The sequence below is a fragment of the Monodon monoceros genome, unplaced genomic scaffold, assembly GCF_005190385.1.
Source record: "Monodon monoceros isolate NGI ecotype Baffin Bay Population unplaced genomic scaffold, NGI_Narwhal_1 Super_Scaffold_9, whole genome shotgun sequence".
NCBI lineage: Eukaryota > Metazoa > Chordata > Mammalia > Artiodactyla > Monodontidae > Monodon > Monodon monoceros.
Genome location: NW_021703786.1, coordinates 15,723,383 through 15,745,304, shown reverse-complemented (window position 1 = coordinate 15,745,304; position 21,922 = coordinate 15,723,383). Strand labels below are relative to the sequence as shown.

At 58.2% G+C, this 21,922-nt stretch overlaps 1 protein-coding gene across 1 annotated transcript in view; it reads left to right on the top strand.

Moving 5' to 3' along the window:
- Positions 1–298: 298 nt before the first annotated feature.
- SRCIN1 (SRC kinase signaling inhibitor 1) overlaps positions 299–21,922 on the top strand; it is a 64,224-nt gene continuing 42,600 nt past the window's right edge. Inside the window, 2 exon segments of the mRNA XM_029213033.1 lie at positions 299–422; positions 8,574–8,636. Of these exon segments, the coding sequence (XP_029068866.1) occupies positions 299–422; positions 8,574–8,636 (187 nt within the window).

Sequence of the window (21,922 nt, the reverse complement as noted above, 5' to 3'; positions counted from 1 at the left end):
GGCAGGGGAGGGCGCCCCCAGCTGGGGAGAGCATCTCGGGTGAATGAGGAAGTAAGGACTGCCGGAGGCTGAGCGGCAGAGGGCGGGGCTGGGGAGGGGCCGCGCTAACCCCCCCCCCTCCCACGCACCCCTTTGCTACGTCAGAAGCTCCCTGGCCAGCTCCGAGTCCTGTCGGTGGGGGCAGCAGGATGCTGGTGGAAGCAGAGGGGGCCGGCCGGGTGCCTCCGCAGCTCGGCTGGCAGGGCCCGGCGGGGTGTGTGCAGCTGCTGGTGCAAGCCCCTCCGCCCCACCCCTCCCCATGCAGCCCTGGCAGTGCCTCCGGCGCTTTGCCCTGGCCTGGTGGGAGAGGACAGCGGAGGGCAGCGCCCGATCTTCCAGGGAGGAGGCTGGACCGAGGGACCCCGGGGGCCGAGGGGAGCCAGGTGAGCAAGGACAGGGAGTGTGCAAGGAGGAGATCCTGGACTGCCAGTCCCTCTTCCCAAATACGAGGGAACCAGGAGGTCCTTGCAGCCCCCAACTTTAGGAGAAGTGGGTTCCTGGCTGGAGCTTTTCAGAAGATGTTGGAGCTACTGTTGTTTGGGGGAGGGGGAAACAGATAAGGGCTGGGAGTCTGGGGCAGATGACCAGACTTCCAGGCTTGTGGGTCTGAATATTCCTTGGTGTTGGGTTTGAGCACTTTGGGGTGGGGATAGGATGCCTTCTTTCCAACTCTGGATATCTTGGTCTGGGTGACCTTGAGCCAACTGCTTTGCTGTCTAACTCTGTGCCTCAGTTTCTCTCATTCCCTTCCCTATCCTTCTTGCTGGTCTTAAAGAATTGGTGATGCATTTGATGGAGACCGTCACTGTGAAAATGTGGGGCTTTGTCATCATTGGTGGCAGCTGTGATGGTGGTGGTTTCTGGCATGGTTGCGCGTGTGTACATATGTGGGGGGCAGTTATGGTTTCCGTGTGAGGTCTTTTGCTGGTTTTAGTTGATGTTGGGCCCACTGTGGGCAAGTGTCAGGGTCCGGCATTCATACAGGAAGGAGGGCTCCAGGCAAGCTGGGAGTTGTTGGGGCAGAGACTTAGCTGGTGGCCTAGTGTAGAAGCAAGGGATGGAGCATAAAAGGAGGGGGTTCCAAGAATAAGATTCCCCCCTCCACCCAGACTGCCGGGCACCCAGGCACCGTTGGCAGCAAGTGCAAAGGCTTTGCCCTGGCTTCCTGCCACTGCGCCTTGGGGACAAGAGGGTCTTTGTCCAGTGCTCCCCCCACCCCTGCTCCTTCCGCCCTTACCATGTTGGCCAGTTCTCTGTGATGACCCTCAGGGCCGGGATGGAGATGCAGGTCCCCCATGTGCTCTGGAGATCTGGAAGAAGCAACTGTGGTCTCAGGCACTGCTGAGTGGAGACGGGGAGCTCTCCTAGGGGAAGGGTCCCTGGGAATGAGCCATTGGGAGGTTTGATCCCACTGCATGCTTTCTGCTTGCCTCCTTGCCTAACGCGGAGGGGATGGGGTCTGGGGTCTTCATGGCCTGATTCCTGCTGGGAATCCAGGGTTCCATGTTTCTAACATATGTACAGGGCAGAGTTGGGTGCTGTGATGCAGAGCCCCAGATGATCTCTCTTTTTCTCTCTCTCTGGCTAGGGACCCACCCTGGAAAAAAGGTTTAATTAGAACCATTGATTCCTTCTTTGGCTGTGAGCATCGATCTCACCAGTGTGGTCAGAGCTGGGGGTGATGGTGGCACGGCTGCCGTCTGCCCAGTTCGAACCTTGGCTTTCTCTGACAAAACCCAAGCTTAGGAGGGAGGGGGCTAGGCTCTTTGAAGTACCAGATCTGTTTTAGCCCCATCTCCACCCCAGGTTAGGTCTTGGGGAAAGAAGGGAGATGAGGTTGAGGATTTGACCTGAGGGAGCTGTGTTTGGGGTTTGAGGATCCTGAGTAGTGGGCCTGGGGCTCGGGAATGGAGGGGCAACTTGGTTGGAAGGGAGATGGGAGGCCATTGGGTGGGCAGGCAGAGATTTCAGGGGAAGGATCTGGAGCTTGCCATTAAAGCTTTGCTTTCGAGGAATCCCAAGCACTCATCTCCTCCAAGCCCTGGCAAGGAGATCCGATTTCTTCCTTAGTTTGTGTCTTCGAGGCCCAGAGAGGGACAGAGACGGTCTCAGAGGCCCAGTGGGCCTGGGTCTAGCCTTTGAGCCTGGCTGCCTGACCGAGTGGCCCCTGCCTAGGCACAGAGAACGAAGGGTGAGGCTCCAGGCAGCCTCCGATCTGGTCTCTGGGTTTGGTGGGAGGTGGGGGACAGATTGTGCCCCCGCCCCAAGCCCCAGCTGCCCATCGTGGGTGGGCTGGTGCAGGTGCAGGCTTCAATGAGCCACTCAGATGCTCTTTGAAGAATCCCTTGTTGGCTTCCTAGGGCCCATTCGAGCAAAGATAATAAAAATCTGGCCGTCAGCGGGTTTGAGGGCTGCACTTGCTTCCCCTTCTTTCATTCCCAGCTCTGAAAAGCAGAGATGAAGGCTTTGGATTTGGCTGGGAAGCAGCGCTTGCCTGCCCCGAGGGAGGGAGGGAAGGAGAGCAGGGAGGGAGGCAGAAGAGGGAGGACTGATTTCCCGGCAGCCGGGGTGTTTGCTGGGGAGGTGGGCAGAGGGTCAGGGACCTGGTCCCCTACTCTTGCCAGGCAGCCTCGGGCCTCGATGGGGCTCCTATGCCCCTCGCCCAGGCTCCAGCCTTGTCCTTCAGTTCCAGAGGCTGGGAGCCCCCCCTTCGGCTCCACTGCTCCCACATTCCCCCCTCTGCTACTCAGATCCCCCCACCTTCTCCCCCCTGGTGCCCCCCCATCCCTGCCCCTCCATTTTTCTCCCTCTGCCCTTCCCGCTGTCTCTCCTCTTTGTCTCCCCCTTCTGCTCCTTAGTCTCCCCTTTTCTGTCTGTCTGCCCCCTCATACCTGTCTCTCTTCTTTCCTTAGCATCTGTCCTGCTTTCTAGGACTGTCTGGAAGGTTAAGAAGCCAAGTTGGTTGGAGGGAGGGAAGGAGCTGCAGCCACGGAAGGGACCAGCCTGAGTTGACTATTATGGTCTGTCAGGAGTCATAGTCATCAGAGTCCAGGCGGAAGGGGGCCTCTGAGCGCTTAGAGATGTGTGTGTAGTGAGGGCGCCACCCCCTCCCCGCACACAGCGGGCACCTTGCCCTGACATTGGGCTTCAGACGCTCAAGTTCTCCTGCCACCTTCTACTGCTTGGCTGCCGGAAACCAATGCCTCCGGCCTCTGGCCCCTCCACACCTCTGGTCGCCCACTGTCCAGGCATCATCGCCGCCCTTGCCCGTGGTTCCCCCACGTCCACTACTCAGGCTCACAGGAGGAAGGGAAGGGTCCAAGGGAACCCCTACAGGCCCTGTGACCCCTTCACCATCTTGTAGGCCCCCCCACATGGAAGACAGGACTGTCATGGAAAGAGCACTGGACTGAGTAAAGAGACCTCGTTAGGATCCTGCCTCAGCGCCCAAATGTCCGAGTGACCTTGAGCAAGTCCCTTCCTGGCAAGGGCCTCTTTCCTCACCTGTGAAATGAGGGGGCACAGGCTGGCTCCTCTCCAAGGTCTCTTCTGACATTCCACCGTTGTTGTGTCTCTCTTCTGGGTGATTTGCATATGCTTTGCATATATCAGTGATGCCTGCTTGAAGGGGGAGGGTGCCGCCCACGGGGACCAGAGCCCCACCCACCACTCCAATTCCCCTTGCCCATTGGCCCAGGCTATCACTGCTGGAATCTCCCAGAGGGATGGAAGCCGGGTGAGGCCTGAGAATTCCCTGGGGAGGTGGCTCCTGTGCTCCAGCCGTCCTAGAGGCAGGATGGGGGGATAGCCCTAGTGGAGGGGACCCCTACCCTCATCACTCCGGCTCCAGAAAGTCCAAACAGTGAAACCAAGTGGGTGTGAATTCACTACAGTTGCCTGTGGCTACCACGGGGTGTGTGAAACCCCACTGAGCCTGGCAGAGGGGTCAGGGTCTGAGCACCTCTAGATGCCAGGAGCTTAGCTAGGTGTAAGAGGTGTAAGAGTCCCTCCTCTGGCTTCAGCTGCCAGACAGGCAGCTTCACAGTCCAGGACAAGTTCTGCCGTCTTTTGCCCTGCCCACTTCTGCTCAGGCCCCTGGGCTCTGGCTATGTGTGGGTTGGAACTTGGACCTGAGAGATGGTCACTGCGAACAGGATCATTGCATATCTGGGCCCTGCCTGGCCAGCACACCACAGGTGAGGCGCGGTGCTCCCTGCAAGGGTCACAGGGAGGGAGAAACTGCTGTCCTCAGTTCTGCACCCACCTCCGTCTACCCCGACTGATCTCACGGGCCTTCTCCGCTGCCGCCTGGTATGTGCTCTGTGTCTGGCACATGGCAGTGTGCTGCACCCCAGCCCCCAACCTGCCTCATTTCCTTTCACCCCCATAATGCTCATCACGTGGGGCAAGTCTGGGGTAAAGGTTGGCAGCCAGGAGAAGATGAGGTGGGCCACTGAGTAAGGCGAGGAATTCTGAAGACAGGAGCAAAAATCCTCTCCACCGCCATGGTGGGCGGGGCCAGAGGAAACACAGCAAGAGGGATCAAGGTTAGATTTAGTCTCAGGGAGGAACTGACCCGGGGGGCAGTTTAGTTTCTGACCACGGAATTGTTGTGAAACTTAAATGAAATAATAGGTGAAAATGTCCAGCACAGTGCCTGACACATGATAAACAGTCAATAAATGGTATGGGGAGGGAATGGATGTCTCTGAACCCAGAGGAGACCCTCCCCTAACCCTGAGATGCAGGATTTTGCAGGAGATGAAGAGTCAGAAGGACAATTCCCAGAAGAGCTGTTTCTCCCACACAGGCGGCTGCTTCCCCACCGCAGCCCTCGTGCCCCACACACGCACTGGGCTCAGGGCCCAGCCACCCTGGGATACCCTGCCCTCATCCTCTCTGCTGCAGGGGGGCAGACAGGAGGGTTTGGAGGCGGGGAATCCTGTTCTCCCCCTCCCCCTGTTTTTGCACAGGACAGCTTGAGAGGAAACAGGCCCACGCTGCAGCAGGAGGAATCGAGGTTAGATGGGAGGGAAACCTCCAGGTGCGTGAAGGGTGGCTGCTCCGAGGCGGTGTTTTTGCATCTCTTACCTCAGTGATAGGTGTCTGTGAGCGCAAGTAAGTTAGTGTTGTACCTAGGGGCAGGGGACTGGTTGGCATGACCTTTGAGATGACCTTTGGGCTATCGGAAGGAACTTGGTAGATCCAGTTTCATCTCTTGTGGCTGTGATGGTTGGCCAGAGTGCAGGGGGCCGTGATGAAGAGGAGTTCAGAGCTGCTGGGGAAGAGGAGGTTACAGCGAAGTCAGTCTTTGATCCCGCAGGGCAGAGAAGTCAAGTGCGGGGTGAAGAGCAAGCCTTGGACTGGTGTCAGGTTGCCTGCCTCCCCTACTGCTGTGTGACATTAGGCAAGTTAGTTGCCCCCTCTGGTTTTCAGTGTCCTCGGTGTGAGAAAAGGGTGGAACTAGAGAATCTCTAAAGTCCCTTCCAACTGTCACAGGTTCTACCCACCTCCTCTCTCCTGAGATAATACATGCCTCGCCACACAGACGGTGGGAATAATACTTCCCAGCTCCAGCTAAACCAGGAAAGATGGAGATTTGGCCCAAGAGAACACCGGTGCTTTTGTGCGCCTGCATACGCCTTACAAACAGTCCCTCCTGCTCTAAAGGCACATCCTGCCTAAATCTGTCCTCTCAGCCCAGAAGATGGATAAGCGAGAGGCTGTAGGATTCAGCTACCGTCTGTTTTCCTCCCACCCCAGAAAAAAAAGGCTTTGCAGCACTCCGTTCCAACCAGGGACTATAATCCAGTCCATCTTTTCTTCTGTGGAGGCACTGCCAGCCGGTGGCTCCTCTCCCCCACAACCTTTTCCTGGTTCCTGGTAGCCTCAGCCACCTGGCCCGGTTGCCTGCATATCCCGGAGTGGAGTAGCACTGAGACTGGGAAGGAGCTGGGTTTTCACACGACCTGCCTTCCTCACTTCTGCCAACCTCCTCATCCCAGCACCCTGCTCTCTGTCCCACCCCAGTCACAGAGCATGCTGGAGACCCCAGACCCAGGGACCCACAGGGAGCCCCCCAGATCCAGAAACCCCCACAGAGTGGCCCTAAGCTGGAGATGTTTGTGCAGAGCCTAGGAGGCAGAGAGGGTGTGTGGCTCCTTCCACCCCAGGGAGGCTGATAATTGCAGACACAGCAGGCATCTGCGGCGTCACCCCAGGCACCAGCAGCTGCCTCATTGAGGAAGAATTAACGGTCCCAGTTCATTGGGAAGGCATTCCACGGCTCACTGAAGCCCTTGCAGATACACCCGGGCCTCTATGCCTCCTCTCCGGGGCTGTCCCCTGCCTCGTCCATCCCCTCCCAGTGGCCAGGCTGGCCTGCTGAGTCCCCATTCTTGTCCCAGCCTTCTTCTAAGTTGAAAGTTGGGACTCTGAGGGAAAGCCAGGGCTGTCTGGACTGACAACGACTCTCGCTTTGCTGCCCCTGACTTTTTAGGCCCCCTCTCCCTAGCGTGGGTGCTTGCGGGGGGATTTCTGGATGTTAAAACGAGAAGAGACCTTTGAGGGGCTTCCTGGAGCCTCTTCTGTGACGGAGGCGGGAGAGTAGGAAAGGGGCTCCCGGAGAGGCAGAAGTGACTTAAAGATGAAGCTTGGGAGGAGCCACTTCTCCTGAACCCAGCAGCTCATCCCCCACCCCTGATCCCTGGTCCATTTGCAGCCTACGGTTAGAATTATCTGCTTCCCACTCCTAGGATGAGGCAGAAAGAAACTGAAGTGAGGCCTTCTGCTCCACTTATTGTCCGTAAAAAATAGTTTATGCTGTAGCATGGGATGGAAAGAGGTTAGAGTTTAGGCAGAACTTCCCAGCGGGCACTGAATGGGAGCCCGCCAAAGGCTGGGGAGGGTGGAGGGGAAGCAGTTCAGCTCAGGGGTCAAGCGCTCAGGCTCTGGAGTCGGACAGATCCGGGCTGGCATCCCAGCCCTGTGGCTCACTCGCTGTGTGGTTTGGGGCAAGTCACTTCACGTCTCTGAAGCTCAGTTTCCTCATCTGTAAATTGGGGCTGGTATCCGTGGTTCCCTCACAAGGTGGGTACCAGGATTAAATGAGGCAATTTAGGCGGAGCTCCTGGCACATGGTGAGCGTTCAGTAAATAGTAACGTCTTTGTCTTCATCCTCGTCCTCACTGTCCAGTTGAATGAACGAATGGGTGGCTCTTCTCCCAGGAAAAAGAGACATACGTGAGAAAGCCTCTTACCTAAAACCCAGATTCTCACCCCAGCCGGCCTGGGGCTGGGCCCCTGGAGCTGCCACTTAAGGCTGGGTGAGCGGGGAGCTAGGCCTCTTGAGTCTTCACGCCCCCACCTGGTGCCCCTCTGTCCACCTGCCCCTTCTGTGCCCCGCCCCCACCCCACTGCTTTGTCCAGGAAGCCCTCTGGGGCTACATATGTCAGTGAACATTCTTGATTTCTTCCCCCAGTCAATGTCCCAACATCTGGGTACAACAGCTGCTTCTCCCCAGCATGCCTGTGTCTTGGTAATCGGTGGGAAAATTGGAAACATCAGATTGGCAGGGGCTCTGAGGATACTTGCAGCCAGACGCGATGTGGGTGTGGATGGGTCCGAGACAGCCAGTGAGGGCTGGGCCCGAGAGGGTGCCCGGCCCACAGTGTCTCCGTGCAGGAAGGGTCCTAACGCCGCGCCCCAGGATGAAAGGCAGCAGACAGGCGTTGGGGCACGAGGGAGGTAGAGTACAGTTAGAAGGACTTCCTGCAGAGTGAGAGCGAGGCAGCGTGACGGACACCTGAGAGGGGCCCTGCCCTGGCAGTTTGAGGATTGGGTGCGCGTGGGGGTCAGGAGCTGGGCACAGGGCTTCCGGCAAGCCCCTATCACAGCAGGAGTGTGTGCGCGCGTGGCGCGTGTGAAGTACCCCTGTTTCCTCTGTTGTGGGCAGAGAAGGGGGGCCTTCCTCAGGGTTAGGGGGTGAGTGGAGCAGATGGGGGTCTCTTGGGCTGGGAGGGGGTGGTCAGCAGAGCAATGAAGGCAGGCCCCTCTGACTGTGAACCCACCAGCCTTCCAGAATGAGGCGACCTTGGCTGGGGGAGGCAGATGGGGGTCTTGTGTGGACCCCAGTAAAGAGCCTGCCCCCATTTCTGGGAGGAGAACCAGGCCTGGCTTGCTGGCTGTCTATCCTGGGGACCCCACTCTGGGGACCCCCTTGTTTTCTGTGTTGTCCTGCTGTCTGTCCTCCTGTCTGTCTCCCACCCGTGTCTCTGCCCCTTCAGCCCCTGCTCTTCCTCCAACACCCAGTGTCTGTCCTGCCTGCCCCCCAGCCCTCAGTGACCCCCCAAAGGGACACCTCCTAATGCTCTGCTTTGCTCTGTCCCCGTCCCCTCCTCCCCCAAGGCCCAAGGCCCCTGCCAGGCCCATCCCACTTCGGGAGCCCTGCCCCAGCCCCTTCCTCTCTTCAGCTCCTCTCCTCCAGCTCTGGGCATTCATTCACGACTTTCCTCCTTTCCTGTCCCTCACCCAGGGCTCCAGCGTGCAGCAGGAGGGAAGCCTCCAGGACTCTGTTCCCTCTGTTTAAAGTCTCCAGGTTGGTAAGCCAGGAGGGGGGCCTCTCCCCACCGTCCTGCCACCCACTGCTCCCTAGCTGGTGCCTCTCCCCAGCTTCGGGGGCCAGACATGGGGGAGGGGGCTATCCCTGGGGGGCCCAGGCCTTTGCCAGGGGAGGGGGCAGCAGAGACCTGACTCTGGGGAGGGCACCTTGCCTGGCCGAGAATGTGTCCGTGTGTGCACGTGTGTGCATGTGAGTCAGTGTGTGCGAACAAACACGTGTGCATGTATATGTGTGTGCTGGCTGCAAAGCTCCATGTAGTGGGGCTGGGGAGGGAGGAGGAGGCGGGAGCCCTCTGTCGAGGGGAGAGGTGGCCTGGGGAGAGGGGGTCAGGAGCAAGGGGCCCTTCTTATCAGGGGCAGCCCATGTTCTAGCGTCGGCCAGAGGGGAGGCGATGGGGGAAGACGGGACCACATCAACCTCAGTACAGCTTTGTTTATTTTATAGGCACTCGTAACCCTGTGATCGCATTTCATTTATTGAATCGTTCATTCATTCATCCATCCACTCCTTCCTTCTTTCATTCAATACAGATTTATTGAACACCTTCTCTGTGCCAGGCACTGGTCTAGGCTCAGAGGCCAACAATGACCAAGACAGTGAAGTTTCTTTCATTGCTTATGTGGTGAGCAGATAGAGGTTAAGGGGTTGGCTGAATTCACCCGCTGTGGGGCCTGGGGCTGTGGCCTGGCTGGCTGTCTGGAAAGGGCTGTGACCCTCCGTCCACTGATGCCCCATCCGCCCCTGCTCCCCCTGCTGGCAGCTGCTCTGCACTTCATGTCCCTGTAGAGTGTCCCCTGACCCAATGGCACTCCTCTCCTATAGTGTGTCCCTGCCAAGCAGGCAGTGACTGAGGTCCCAAGTCCCCGTGACCCTGGGGACTGCGGGCAGGGCCAGAGCTGGGGCCACTTCAAGAGGGCCTCTGGGAACCCCCCTCTCACTTCCGTGCCCAGGACCAGCAGCCTGGAGCACTGGACTTGAGACTCAGTCTGATCTGGGTTCCAAGGCTCACATAAGCCATGTCCTAGCTGTGTGGCCTTGGACAAGCCACTCTCCCTCTCTGAGCCTCAGCGTCTTTGCCTGTAAGATGGCAGGCTTGTTGAGAAGAATACAGGAAAAGCAGCAGCAGCTGGACCGGAGCCCAGCCCACAGCAGGGGATGCCCAATTGCTGGTTCCCTTTCTGGGCCTCCCCCAGCCCCTCCCTGGGGCTGGGCAGGCTGTGCCCTGGGTACTGTCTGTGTGCTGCCCCTGACCGCCCTTGGGAGAGGGGCTGCAGAGTCCCTGCCTTGGCTGTTCGCAGGCTCCACATCCTCCAGCCCTTCTCCAGCTCTCTGGAGGATGCTTCGGCCCCAATCCGGGCGGGCAGATGGGGGAGGCAGCCCTCCTCGCTACTGTGGCTGCCGATGCCTTGATGGCTTTTTAATAACTGCTCGGAGACAATCTGTAGAGTGCTCGTTTGTCTGCCTCTTAATTAAAATTACCATTTTCCTAAAAGAGCAACGATGCCGCTCTCCTCCCCCGCCCCCCTCGGTGGCTGCTGCCAGGAGAAGGCAGGAGTGACTCGAAACTGCAGACTTTCCCCTCAACCCCCGTCCTGGTCACACAGGCCACCCCCCCTTCCCCACACAAATGGCAGAGGGGCCGAGGCTCAGGGGCAGGGAACCAGGGAGGGGGCCTGACTGCCCTCCTCTTTCACTTAACCCTCTTCTGGAATACTCCCAGAGGCGGGGAGCTCAGTCCTTTCCCAGACTTACTTTTTATATCTGTAAAGAGCCAGAGTGGGGCTGTGTTGCTCTCCGTGGGGTCAGGGAAGTGACTCAGTGACTTAGTCGGGACAGCAAATGCTGCTTGTGAGGCAAGGGAACCTGGTCTTACATCGTAGCTCCACCAACAAGACCCACCTAGGAAATGTTCTGGAGGAGAGGGAGGCGCTGCAGCCTGGGGCCCGGAGATCCAGCACTAGGAAGGACCCCTTGAGATGCCTCTGTCTCCATCAGCTCCCAGTGGCCCTCCCCTTTCCCTCTGTGACCCTCTGCTTCTGTGCCTCCTCTTCCAGGAGCACCCTGCCTTTGTCACCTCCCACTTCTGCTTCTCCCTGAAGTGCCCCTCCCTGACCACCTCCGGGCTCGCCCCCTGAGCTCCCAAGGCTCTGTCAAATCTCTCGTGGCATCGGTTCTGGACGTAACTGAGCCTACTAGTTCATGTTTGCTGTCGGGGCAGCAAACTCAGTGCTTTCAGGGGCTGGAAATGAGTGAGGCAGTGGAAGAGGACGATAGGGAATGGTGAGGACTGCGCTAAGGAGGACAGCGCCTGTGTTCCTTAAAGGCATTAAAATTCAAAGAAACAAAACAAAGCACCACCAGCTAAACAAAATGCCTGTGCCCCAGTATGGCCCCAGCGTGATCTCTGCTAAACTGCAATTCATTTATCTTGGCATCCTCATATTGCCCAGTGCATAGTAGGTGTGTACTCATTGTTTGTTGAGTGAATACGTGATCATCCATATGTCAGGCACTGTGCTAGATACTTTACATATTTATTTCTTCCCCTCTTCCCAAGGTAAGCACTATTTTTCCCATTTTGCCATTAGAGAAACTGACATCCAGAAAAGTAAAACGACTTGTTCAAAGTCACACTTATGGGAAGGGGCATTTTTTGATTTGAGCCTTGGCGTGCTGTGTCCTTGCTCTGTTTGGTCACGGGCATGCCTGTGCGTGACACAGGGCATATGCATTCAGTACCTGGCCTGGCTAACAGGGAGCACTGGTGTGGCTAGCGGCCACCTTGTTGACATGCGTTGTGCACCTGTGGGGAGGTAAGGGTGAAGGAAGTGAGGGCTGCAGAGGCGGGGAGGGAGCAGACGCCCGTCACCCCAGCACACCCCTCCTCCATCAGCTTCCGGTCCCATCCCAGCCGCCTGGGGATGGCGGCGTGGTGACAGGTGCCGAGCTGCCGAGATGACAGCACTGCTGATTCCCCCATAATTACTGTCTGATGAGATGCCAGAATTAGCCACCATGCGAGCATGGGATGCAGATATGGGGCAGAGTGCTGGGAAGCAGCTGTGGGTAAGGGAGCCTCTCCTTCCAGTCCTGGGGCCCTCTGGCAGTAGGGCAGAGGTTGGTGAGGAGGAAGTAGGTTAACAAGGAGGAAGCACTGTGTGGTTAATATGCATCAGATGTTATCGTGTGGGCTGTGGTTTTCCAGTCCTCAGAGTGGCTGGACATACCCCTGAGATGGCTGGCTTCCAGACAGGGTATCAAGGGCCTCAGGCCACTAAGTAGAGAATTATGGGCAGAGCAGGCTGCCCACTCAGACTCCTGGGCAAACGCTTTGGTGCTTGTAGCTGGGATATGCCTGGCTGGGGCTAGGGCATAGTTGCTAGGAAGGGGCTAAGACCCAGGGCAGACTCCTGGAATCACATTAGCATGGCCAGGCAGCAGGGGGCAGAGAGAAGTGCCTAGAAGGAGCCGGCAGGTTGAGCTAACCTTGCCAGGAGAGTCGTCCATCCCAGGCAGGAGGAGACAAGTTGGCCCTGAGCCCCGAGGTCAGGGGAGGCCTGAGAGTTGAGAGCAGGAGGTAAGGAAGGTACGTTCTGGTCCCAGAGCAGGGCTGAGTATGCCCTGGCATTTGTTTCCCCTGGCACACATGCTGGGGGCAGGAGGAGGGCTGGCGAGAGCAGAAGCAGAGAGGGGTCATCTGGGCTGCTCAGACCTTATCTGGACCATTGGAGCAGTTTTGAAGGCCACCAGCTAAAAGCGGTGGTGACAACATGGGGCCGACCCAACAGAGGGCAGTGCACATGGCCCGGGGCTGAAGCCAGGCCACAGAAGGAAGGACTTGAGGTGTTGGGCTCAGGAGAGAAGATTCTGGTTCAGGAGCCTTCATTCTGCCCTGAAGGGAGAAGTAATCATGCCCTGCCCCTGGACCCCTCTGAGGGCCATGGGCACAGACTCTGGCTCTTTTTAAGGAAGGAGGAGTTCCACAAGGTAATTGGTACCTTAGATGTAATGAGCTGTCTCTTTCTGGAGGAATCCAAGTCCTGGCTGGATGGCGTTCCTGAAATAGGACTTGCAGTTCTGTGTCGGCACAGCCTGTGGCAAGGGTTGGGAGGACTCAGTACCAAACTAAGGTATGAGGGGAGGGCTGTGGAAAGGCAGGACCCCCTTCCCAGCCTGGGCTTCTGTGGCCCTGGGGCAGCTCTGCTCCCTGCCCCTCCTTCTCTCTCAGCCATGCCCTGGGGAAGGGTCCCCACTCTTCCGGTGTGAGGTCTCCCCAAAAAGGATGGGGTTGAGGGTCTCTGCGCTTCTCTGGGGAGGGGCCTGTTCGAGTGTTCCCTTCTTAGGGAGTTGGACAGACTGAGGGGACGTAAGGGGCTCTGGCCCAGTGGCTCAGACGAAGACTCAGGGATGCCTTGGTGGCAGAATCAGCGTCTTCCTCAGGGGTAGCAGGGTGTAGAGGAGAGAAAGGGGATCCGGGCTGAGAACCCCACAGTCGAGACCAGGCTTCTCCACTTGCCAACTCTGACCATGGACAAGTCACCCCTTCTTGAGCCTCTGCTTTCTCACCTGTAAAATGGGGGGAGAGCAATGTCACGAGGTGACTCTGAGAACTGAATGAATAGAGGCTATCAGAGCCCCTTGTGGGCTGTTGTGAGAGTGTGCTTGGTTGAGGGGTGGGTATCAAGAGTGCTGTCATTCGTGGCTGGTCCGTTTTCCCCACGGCATCCAGCAAGCCTGGTGCTGAGTTTAAACCTCGTCACTCCAGATGGATGGATGGATTTAACTGAGACGAGAAGGTTGGAGGCTTCAAGTCTTTTGCAGAGGGAAGGGGAGACTGTTTATTTCTCCCCTGCCTTCCAGCTCGTGTTCCACCTTCCTGGATCCTGCTCTGGTGGGACGGTTCAGGTTAGGCAACAGGGAGAACTGAAAGATGCCCCTGGAATCTGATCAGGCTTCCCAGGTCAGTCTGGACCCAGCAGTCAGGCAGGAAACTCTGAGTCTCCTCCTCCCTTCTCTGGGTTCCCCCATCTTCCATCCTCCAGAGTCTCTCCTGGTGCTAACCTTAGCATCCCTAAGGGGGGAACATACTGGGATGCAGATTTGGCCGTTTGTACCCGGTTGGCTTGCAGGGCAGTAGAGTAATTGACCTGTGAGGTGAGGGCTGAAACTTGCAGCCCAGAAGCCCTGTCCTTCACCCTCCAGCAGCAGGTGGAAGGGGGTCCAAGGCCCGCCGGCCCCTTGTCCTGGTGCAGGAGGCTGAGCACCTGTAGAGGGAGACAAGGGCTGGGGGTGCGAGGTCCAGGAGGGGCATCTCAGTCCTTGACATTGCCTGGTTGGGTAAACATTGGTGAGAGTGGAGTGGCCTGTGTTTGTAGACAAAATGTAAATGCTTTAGCAAGGGGACTCTTAACTTGACAAAGCAGGAGAGGTGCCGAGAAGTTGCCTCTCTGAGAAGGGGTAGCTGGACTCAGCGTGGGCAAGTGGGGTCCCCAATGTCTTTCACTCCAAGCTGGAGATGCATCGAGCTGGCACTTAAGGGAGCCCCCAGATGCACTGCAATCTGTTGAGAGGTTGTAAATGTCTATGATGTGTGTGCATGGGCACAGCACCCTGTCTGTCCACGTAGCATCCAAGGTGGCATCTCTGCAGTGACCCAGTCCCAGCTGGGCCCATGTTGATGTCTGTGGTGGGTGCAGGGGAGGCCTTCGTGACTGGGCACACGTTCGTGAGCCTGTGCTGGGCATGTGGGCATGTACCATGGGGGCACAGGCATGACGATAGAAGTGTGATGAGCAGAAGCGCGGTGACCTGTGCTTGGAGTCTGGAGGCACCAGGACCCCGATCATCCTGGTGTCTGAGGGAGCTGTCTGGGTGCTGGGTTGTGGGCCTGGGAAGAGCCTCCTCGAGAGAGCCTGATCCCATGAAGGGCAATGTCTCAGCGGAGGATGTGGAGGGGGACAGCAGGGCTGAGGCTCCTGTCCAACATTTGTGAGGCCCTCAATGAATCTTGGGTGTTGACAACACTTCCCTGTGGGTAGGTGGGGTGATGGGTGGGGCTTCCACCCCTCACCTCCAAGAGATTGGGGTCCCTCCCCCTGGGAACAGGATGCCTCCCTCTGGGCTTGCTTTCAGCCTGAGGCAGCTATAGGGGCGTGGTGAAGGTCCCTTTGCCCACACCTGCTGCCCTGGCCTTGGCACCCTGAGGCTCGAGTGCCCCCGAGGAGAGGAGGCTCACTGACAGCCGCCCCTGAGCAGTGGCAGAGCTGGGAGGACAGGCATCAGCCTCCCTCCCTTTCCGCCGTCTACTTCCCTTCCTCCCAGCCTGTGTTCCTCTCTGCTGCCTCTCCAAGGAGATGTGGGACTGACAGGACACCTTCCCTGGGCACGTGACGGTGGAGACGCCAGGCGGAAGTTAGCTTGTTAGTGAGGGCTGTGTGGGCACGCGCCAGGGCTGTTCCCAGCTTTTCCAGCGACAGCTTCAGACTCGGGGTGATGTGCTCCCCTCTGCATCCCTGCCCCTGCCCTTCCTGGGGAAGCCAATTAGCCAGATCTTCATTAGTGGCTAAAAATCCAAACCCCACCATCCTGGGTTTGAGAAAACTCTGACTGTGGAGTGAAAGGGAATCAGGCGATTGGGCAGATCAGGAAGGAGCTGTCCCCCATCCGTTTCCTAGGCCGGTGCCTTCCTGCAGTGTACAACCCACACGCCTGTTATTAGTTTAAAAAAAAAAAAAAAAAAAAGACAAATGAAAGGACTGAAGCTCAGAGACGCTGCTGACCTGCTCAAGGTTACACAACTAGACAGTGGCAGAGCTGGGTCTGAACAGAGCTTTCTCACCTCCAAGTTGAGTGATTTTTGGTAATGCCATAGCTTTGCCGGCAGTTGGGGGAAGGTTGCAGGGAGAAGAGGGAGGGCCCTATGTCTGAAATTCTGGGCAAGAGGCTGGCTTGTTGGCCCTTTCGCAGGAGAGGTGGGTCTTGTCTGAGGAGTATGGTCCGGACCCCACGTGGGGACCCCGGTTTCTGTGTGGCAAGCAGCCACTGGGCTGGGGCGGGCGCCTGGGGGGTACAGCTGGACTGTGACCCACAGCTCTTCTCTCTCTGGGGCCGAGGGTGCTGCAACATCCACCTCTCTGCTGATTCCTCCTAAGGAGATTGTTAGCCTCTGCCTGCCTGGGGCCTGGAGAGGGGCTCCCGTGGCAATTGCTTTCTGGGAAGTGGCAGACAGGTGTGGACAAGTCCTTGTCCCTGGGGGCCAGGGGGCCAGGGTTCCACTTCTGGCTCTGCTTCTAGCTCCCGAATGAAGCGGTTCGCTCTCTGGGCCTCCGTTTCCTTCCCCGTGAAAGGCATTTGGCTGGAGGGAAAACAGACGCAGGCAAGGCTTAGCTGAACAGTCTTGAGACATCACTCCTCTCTGCCTAAGAGCGAAGAACCGAAGGGAGGGAGGCCTCACCTCGCCAGGGTAGAGGGCTGCTGTGCTCTGTGCCCCGTGGACGTAGGGTGTCGGGGGGGAGAGGGCAGCAGGTAGAAGGAAGCAAGGACTCCAGGGCCACGCAGAGCCAGGGCAGCTGGCAGAGATGGCACTGAGACCAAGCCTGGCATCTTTGTCCCCGGGCCCCCATCCCACTCCTGAGATGGCTTGTGAATCTCTTTACCCCACCTAATTCCGTCCTGCAAGACCACCCAGTGTGGGCGGAGTGGTATGTCTGCCATCAAGGAGGCCCCAGTCTGAGGGAGGAGACAAGAGCCTTGCCCAGAGGGAGCTTCTGATCCAAAGAGGTAAACAGGGGCCCGCCCCTAGTGCCCCTCAAAGAGGAGGCACAGGTCCTGCCCAGTCTGAGGGGGAGACAAGGTTCTGTCCTAGGCGAACCCCTAGTCTGATAGGGGAAGCAGGGGCCCTGCTCTGGGGTGTCCCTAGTCTAAGGGGGGAGACAAAGGCTCCCAATCGGAGGGAGGAGACCTGGGCCCTGCCCTGTGATGTGCCCAGATTCGGGGAAGAGGCCCTGCCCTGCCGGGGCTCCCAGTCTGAGCAGTGGACAGAAGGTGCAGGACAGAGTCAGCCTGTGGACGGGTGAGAAGCGAGAGCTGGCAGAGGAAGCGTCTGGCTGGGGCAGTGCCTGCCCTATCCCCCGGTAGCCCAACACCCCCTCTCTCAAATTCCCTTTCCCTGGGGAAAGCCCCAGAGGCTCTGCTGGGAGCAGTCAAGACCCAGGCAGGTGAGCTCTCCCTCCCCAGCCCTGCCGAGGTCCTTTAATTGACTCCGACTCATTTACCAAGTGGCCTTTGGTGGGTTTTAAATCTGCGCAAATTGGTTCGTGTTTCTCTGCCTGCGTGAAGCTGTGGCTGGCAGTGCCCTGCACCCTCCCCTGCCTCCTGGCTCCCTCCGGGGCTCTGTCGTCTCCGCCCCACTCCCCAGCTGGGTCTAGATGCCCAGCTTCCCTGGGCACTGGGGGGTAGCAGGGCTCCCTGGACGTGGGGGTAGAAGAGTCCAGGGGGTCACAGGCCACGGTCCTCTTCCCCCTCTTCCCCCCCGGCCCGGGGAAGGGAGTCCACACAGTGACTTGTTAACTCCCTCGGCCTCCCTGAGCCTCAGTTTCCCTGCTGTACTGCCAGGAGAATCGACCCACCCCAGGCCGTCCTCCACGGTGGCTCTATAGATCAGTGCTGGGGGGTGGGGAGGGGGCCTCGGTGTCACCAGCCAAGGACTATCCTGCCTCTGACGCCCTCTCATCTTGCCCACCTTCCCCTACCACTGCGCCTCCCGGGTAGTGGTCCATCGTGGGGATGCGCTCCACCTGGCCACTCCCCACTTGTGTGTCCTCCCTCTCACACCTCAGGGACAGAGGGAGCTGCCTTCCCCGGGGACTCAGTGATGACTGGCCTTGCCCCTGTGGACCCAGGTTCCAGGGAGTCACCTTTCTTGGCTAACCGTCATCCCCAGGATTACAAGTAATTTCCCTTTCCTCCCAGGCCTCCCTTCCATGGGATCCCCTCCCACTTCTTCTCTGTCATCCCTACCGGACCAGACAGGCTCTCCTGAGGGGGCCTGACCTTCAGGGCAGTGGGGCTGGGCTGGGGGGATGGGGAAACACGGGGGCAGGTATGGAGGCTCATGCCAGGAGCTGGACTTGAAGCCCTGCCCTTAATCCTCGGTGCGGCCACCTCCTCCCCTCCAATCCCCCTTCCTCCCACTGCCCACCTCCACCTCTGAGGCTCCGGTTGGAATGACAGGGAGACTCAACAGGGTGCTGGGCATTAGCAATTTGGGGGGATACTACACAGGAATGTTTACAGAAAGGCAATTGCCTGGAAAATGATTTCGGTTGCTGTGGTATGGGGCGGAAAAGATGGTTTTACAAAACCGACACAGACGGGCTTCTGCTCCAAGGACCCACGGACAGACAGCAGACTGAGGGCCATGGGCACACAGGGCCCCCAGAGCCAGGGGCGCCCAAAGACCGAGGGGCCAGCTACTTCACGGGGGGAGGTGGGGGTGAAGGGGTGATCCCTTCACCTCATTCAAGTTCCTGGAGCCTCTGCCAAGCTTGACCTTTGTCCTCTGGCCTCTGACCTCCCAGCACAGTGCACTTCCTGACTGCAGCAGCCGCCCAGCAGGATGGACTTGTCAGGCACAGTCGATGGCGGCAGTCGCCTTGGGGCTCCGCCTGGGTGACCTGGGCTTCTCTTGCTTTGGCTGCAGACGGTGGGACTGGGGGAGCCTTGCACTGCATGTGTTCAAGTGTGTGTGTGTGTGTGTATCTGTGGGCAAGGCACTTTGGGTATGAACCAGGCCCTCCACTTTTCCAGCAATCTCCATGCATCCCTCCCCTTGCCCTGCCTGCGGACCTCACTGCGATCTAGCCCCAAGGTCCTCTGTACTCCCTGAGTTGGTGCTCAGCCACCACCTCTGCCCAGGCAAAGCATGGGGGCGCACCTGCGAGGTCTCTCAGGTCCCCAGGGGAGGAGCCTTGTGCAGCTTCCCTGTCTCTGGGGAAAGGGAGCCAGATCCTGAACTCCGGGTCCTCACAGCAGGCACCCCCGTGAGAGCCCTCTCTTCTCTGTAGCTCGTAGCTTTGTTCTCCCCTCTACTTCCTCCCCTTCCTCTCTCTTCTTCCCTCTCCCTCCCCCTCTCCTCTCCTCCACTCTCTCTTCCTCTGAAGATGATGTCATGGGTGGATGTTGCCCAGTGACAGCCTGAGGGCTGGTGACATCTGGGGTAAAGACGCCAGGTGGGGAGGGTCTGGATGGCTTATGAGAGAGTGTCACTGAATCCTTGGGATCTTAATTCTCATCTTGAGTTACAGTGATCTCATGTAAAAGAATGCAGTGAGGATAAAAATAAATTGGGCTCCTAAATAAACGTGGAATTTGGAGTTGGTGGAACAAATAACAATGTCGCTTTCTTTCCCAAGCACCTGCGCCTTTATCCGCAGCCGGCCACTGGGGGGCGCCCACTGCTCCCTGGTCATCCCAGCCTCTGGTGGGTTCACTTACTGGTTGCCCAGACCAAAAAGGTTGAGCTGAGGGTGACCCGAGGCCCCCTTTTCCCACTTTCCTTTTCCCTCATTCTGAGCTGGATTTCATCAGTCCTGGGCATCTTCCCTGCAGCTTGAATCTCTGACTCGAAAATTGTAGCTGGCCTTGCACACTGAGGATACTTGGGGAGTTGGCAAACCCTCCAGGCCCAACTTATCTCTCTGAATCCCCCAAGCCCCCATCCCTCAGGGACCTTCAGTCCCAGCGCCCCTTCCAGCAGCGTACCCCCGCTCTGCTTTCCCCTCCAGGGTCTCCCCACTTTTCCCCTGCCCTCAGAGACCCCTGCCTCTGCCTCTCCACCACAGAGACAAGACCCCCACCCCCCACCAGCCCCTTACTGGTAAACAGCAAGCATCGATCTGCTCGGGACCACTGCTACCCAGAGCCTACTGCTTGCTAGATTGGAATCGATCTCCTGGGCTTCTCACTGGGTTGCTCAGTCTGGGGAGGGTCAGGGTCACTCAGGATCTTAGTGGTGGCTGGAGCGGGAACAGGAGTAAAGGGAAGGCTGTCCTGCTTTCTCGACAGCCCATGTGCCAGGCGTGTCTCTAATTCAAAGCAGTGTGCTTTCTCCTCATTATCTTGCCGGCTTCTCACCCAGTGCCCGGAAGCGGGGTTTAGAGGTGGACGTCCCCATTTTACAGATTAGTACCCTCAGGCTCCAAGGGGGAAGAGGCTTGTTGATCGAACGGGTAACTAAAGGAATGGCTAACCCGGGGCCCCTCAGGGAAGGAGCTGACTCTAAACCCAGGGTGTCTCTGGCCTGTGTTTATTTTCTCCCAATGTTCTGACTTCAGGTGCCCAGGGCTGGCTCAGATAAATCCATGCCTGAGCCCTCAGAGCCCCCAAGGGCCTCTTTCTCCCAAGGGTAACAGGATGGCCCCCGCAACCCAGAATCCCAGGCCAGTTGTCCCGGTCCACTGGGGCCCCAGAGTGGAGGGAAATCTGCACAGAGCAGGGAGCTAGGACTCATGGGTTACGCAGGCACCTCACCTCTTTCCCTGAGCCTAGTTTCTCTGTTAAACAAAGCCAAAGATCTTGAAGGTTCTTAAACAGATTCTAAAGCTTTTCAAATCAAAGCCCCACCTCCCCTTAGAGGTAGCAGGTTGTCTCTCCTACCCCCTCCTGCCTCTCTGCCACCCCCTAGAATCCAGCTCCTGCCTCACCCATGACCCCGGCCTCTGCCGGTGCCCAGGCACCTGAGGGGTGAGCCCTGACTTGGAAGAGGCAGGGAGGAGTTGGTCCTTGCTCCACTCTGTTGGGGCCTGCTCAGCAGCTCTCCCCCCACTGCTGCTGCCCACCTTTGTGAGATTCGTGGGGCTGTAGTCATCCACTGTCCGGAGCCTCCGCCTCCCCGCTGCCCGCTCTAGCTGCCGGGACCCCTCCCTGCCAGACCTGCCTCGCCCCTTTAATCGACCTGAGAGAGCCTGGGTGACCCCAGACCTCCCCACAGTGCCTGCTTCTCTCAGGCTGGCATACTGCTCGCCCCACTCCGGATGCACTGAGACTCCGCCGCACCCCGCCCCAGGAGCCAGGGGAGGAAGTGCTGGCATGGAGGGTGCGAGTGGGCATGAGCATCTCTCCTGGGTCCAGGAGGGTGGAAGGGCAGGAGGGCAGATGTGAATTGGAGACCTTTCCCCGTGCACCTATATGCGTCCAGAGCCCTAGGAGGCACGGCGAGCCTGGCTGGCTGGCACTGGGGAGGGCCCTCTGGCTCAGGCAGGGCTCATGCTGGGCTCTAGAGCTGGGCTTCCAGCAGCCAGGCCTTGGGCAGAGTCTGCCCCAGCCTAGGCAAAGGGAGGACTACGGAGTGTCCGGGGCTCTCGGCCAGCGAGGGTCTCCTCCTGCTTAGCTGTGCCCCATGAGGTTGCAGACCTCCAGCAGGTGGTGAGGGTGAGTGGAAGAGAGAGTTTAGGGGTCATGGGAGGCAGCCCCCTGACTCCGGTTGGGGCTATTTCTCCTGTGCCCAGAGCAACCCCTATTCCAGCTTTTCTTCTTCCAGATGATGATCAGGTCACTCTCTTTCGGCCATATTCACTGGCCACCGTGGGTAACCACCAGCTCCTCAAGGGCAAGGACTGGGTCCCTACGGAGATGGCCCCAGGGTTCCCAGCCTCAGTCGGGGGCCAGCTTCAGGAATTTCCTCCCTACCAGGGAACCTTCTCACCGTCTTAACTCAATATGTTAACTCACTTTGAACTTAATAAATTTACTTTAAAGGAAACCTTATCTCACTACCATCCCAAGGAACAGTACCCATGAAATCAGTGGTTGGGCCTTCTTGTTTTTTTCTTTTTAATCCTTGAAAATAAAGGTATAACTATTAAGCTGTGAAACGATATTCCTCCCCCAGTCATCTCTTGGGTATCTGGACCTCACTTCGGGGAGCACAACAGAGGGTTGTGACTGTAGTGAGAGGGACAGTTGCCTGCGGGAGGGAGGAGGGAAGGACCCCAGACTCAGCGCCAGGGTGAGGAGACAGCAGGCAAACAAGGAGGTGGTACCATTTTTCCATCAATAAACAATTGTCGTCTGGCCAGGAAGGTGTGGTGGGAGGGGGTGAGGCAAACCTAATAAATGTTGGGGTCCAATCTGGCCTCTACCACCGACGGTGGCTTTGGGTGTGTCACTGGCCTTCTCTGAAATGGGGCCACAGGAATACGCCCCCTACCCCCCCGCCACACACACACACACACACACACACACACACACACACACACACACAC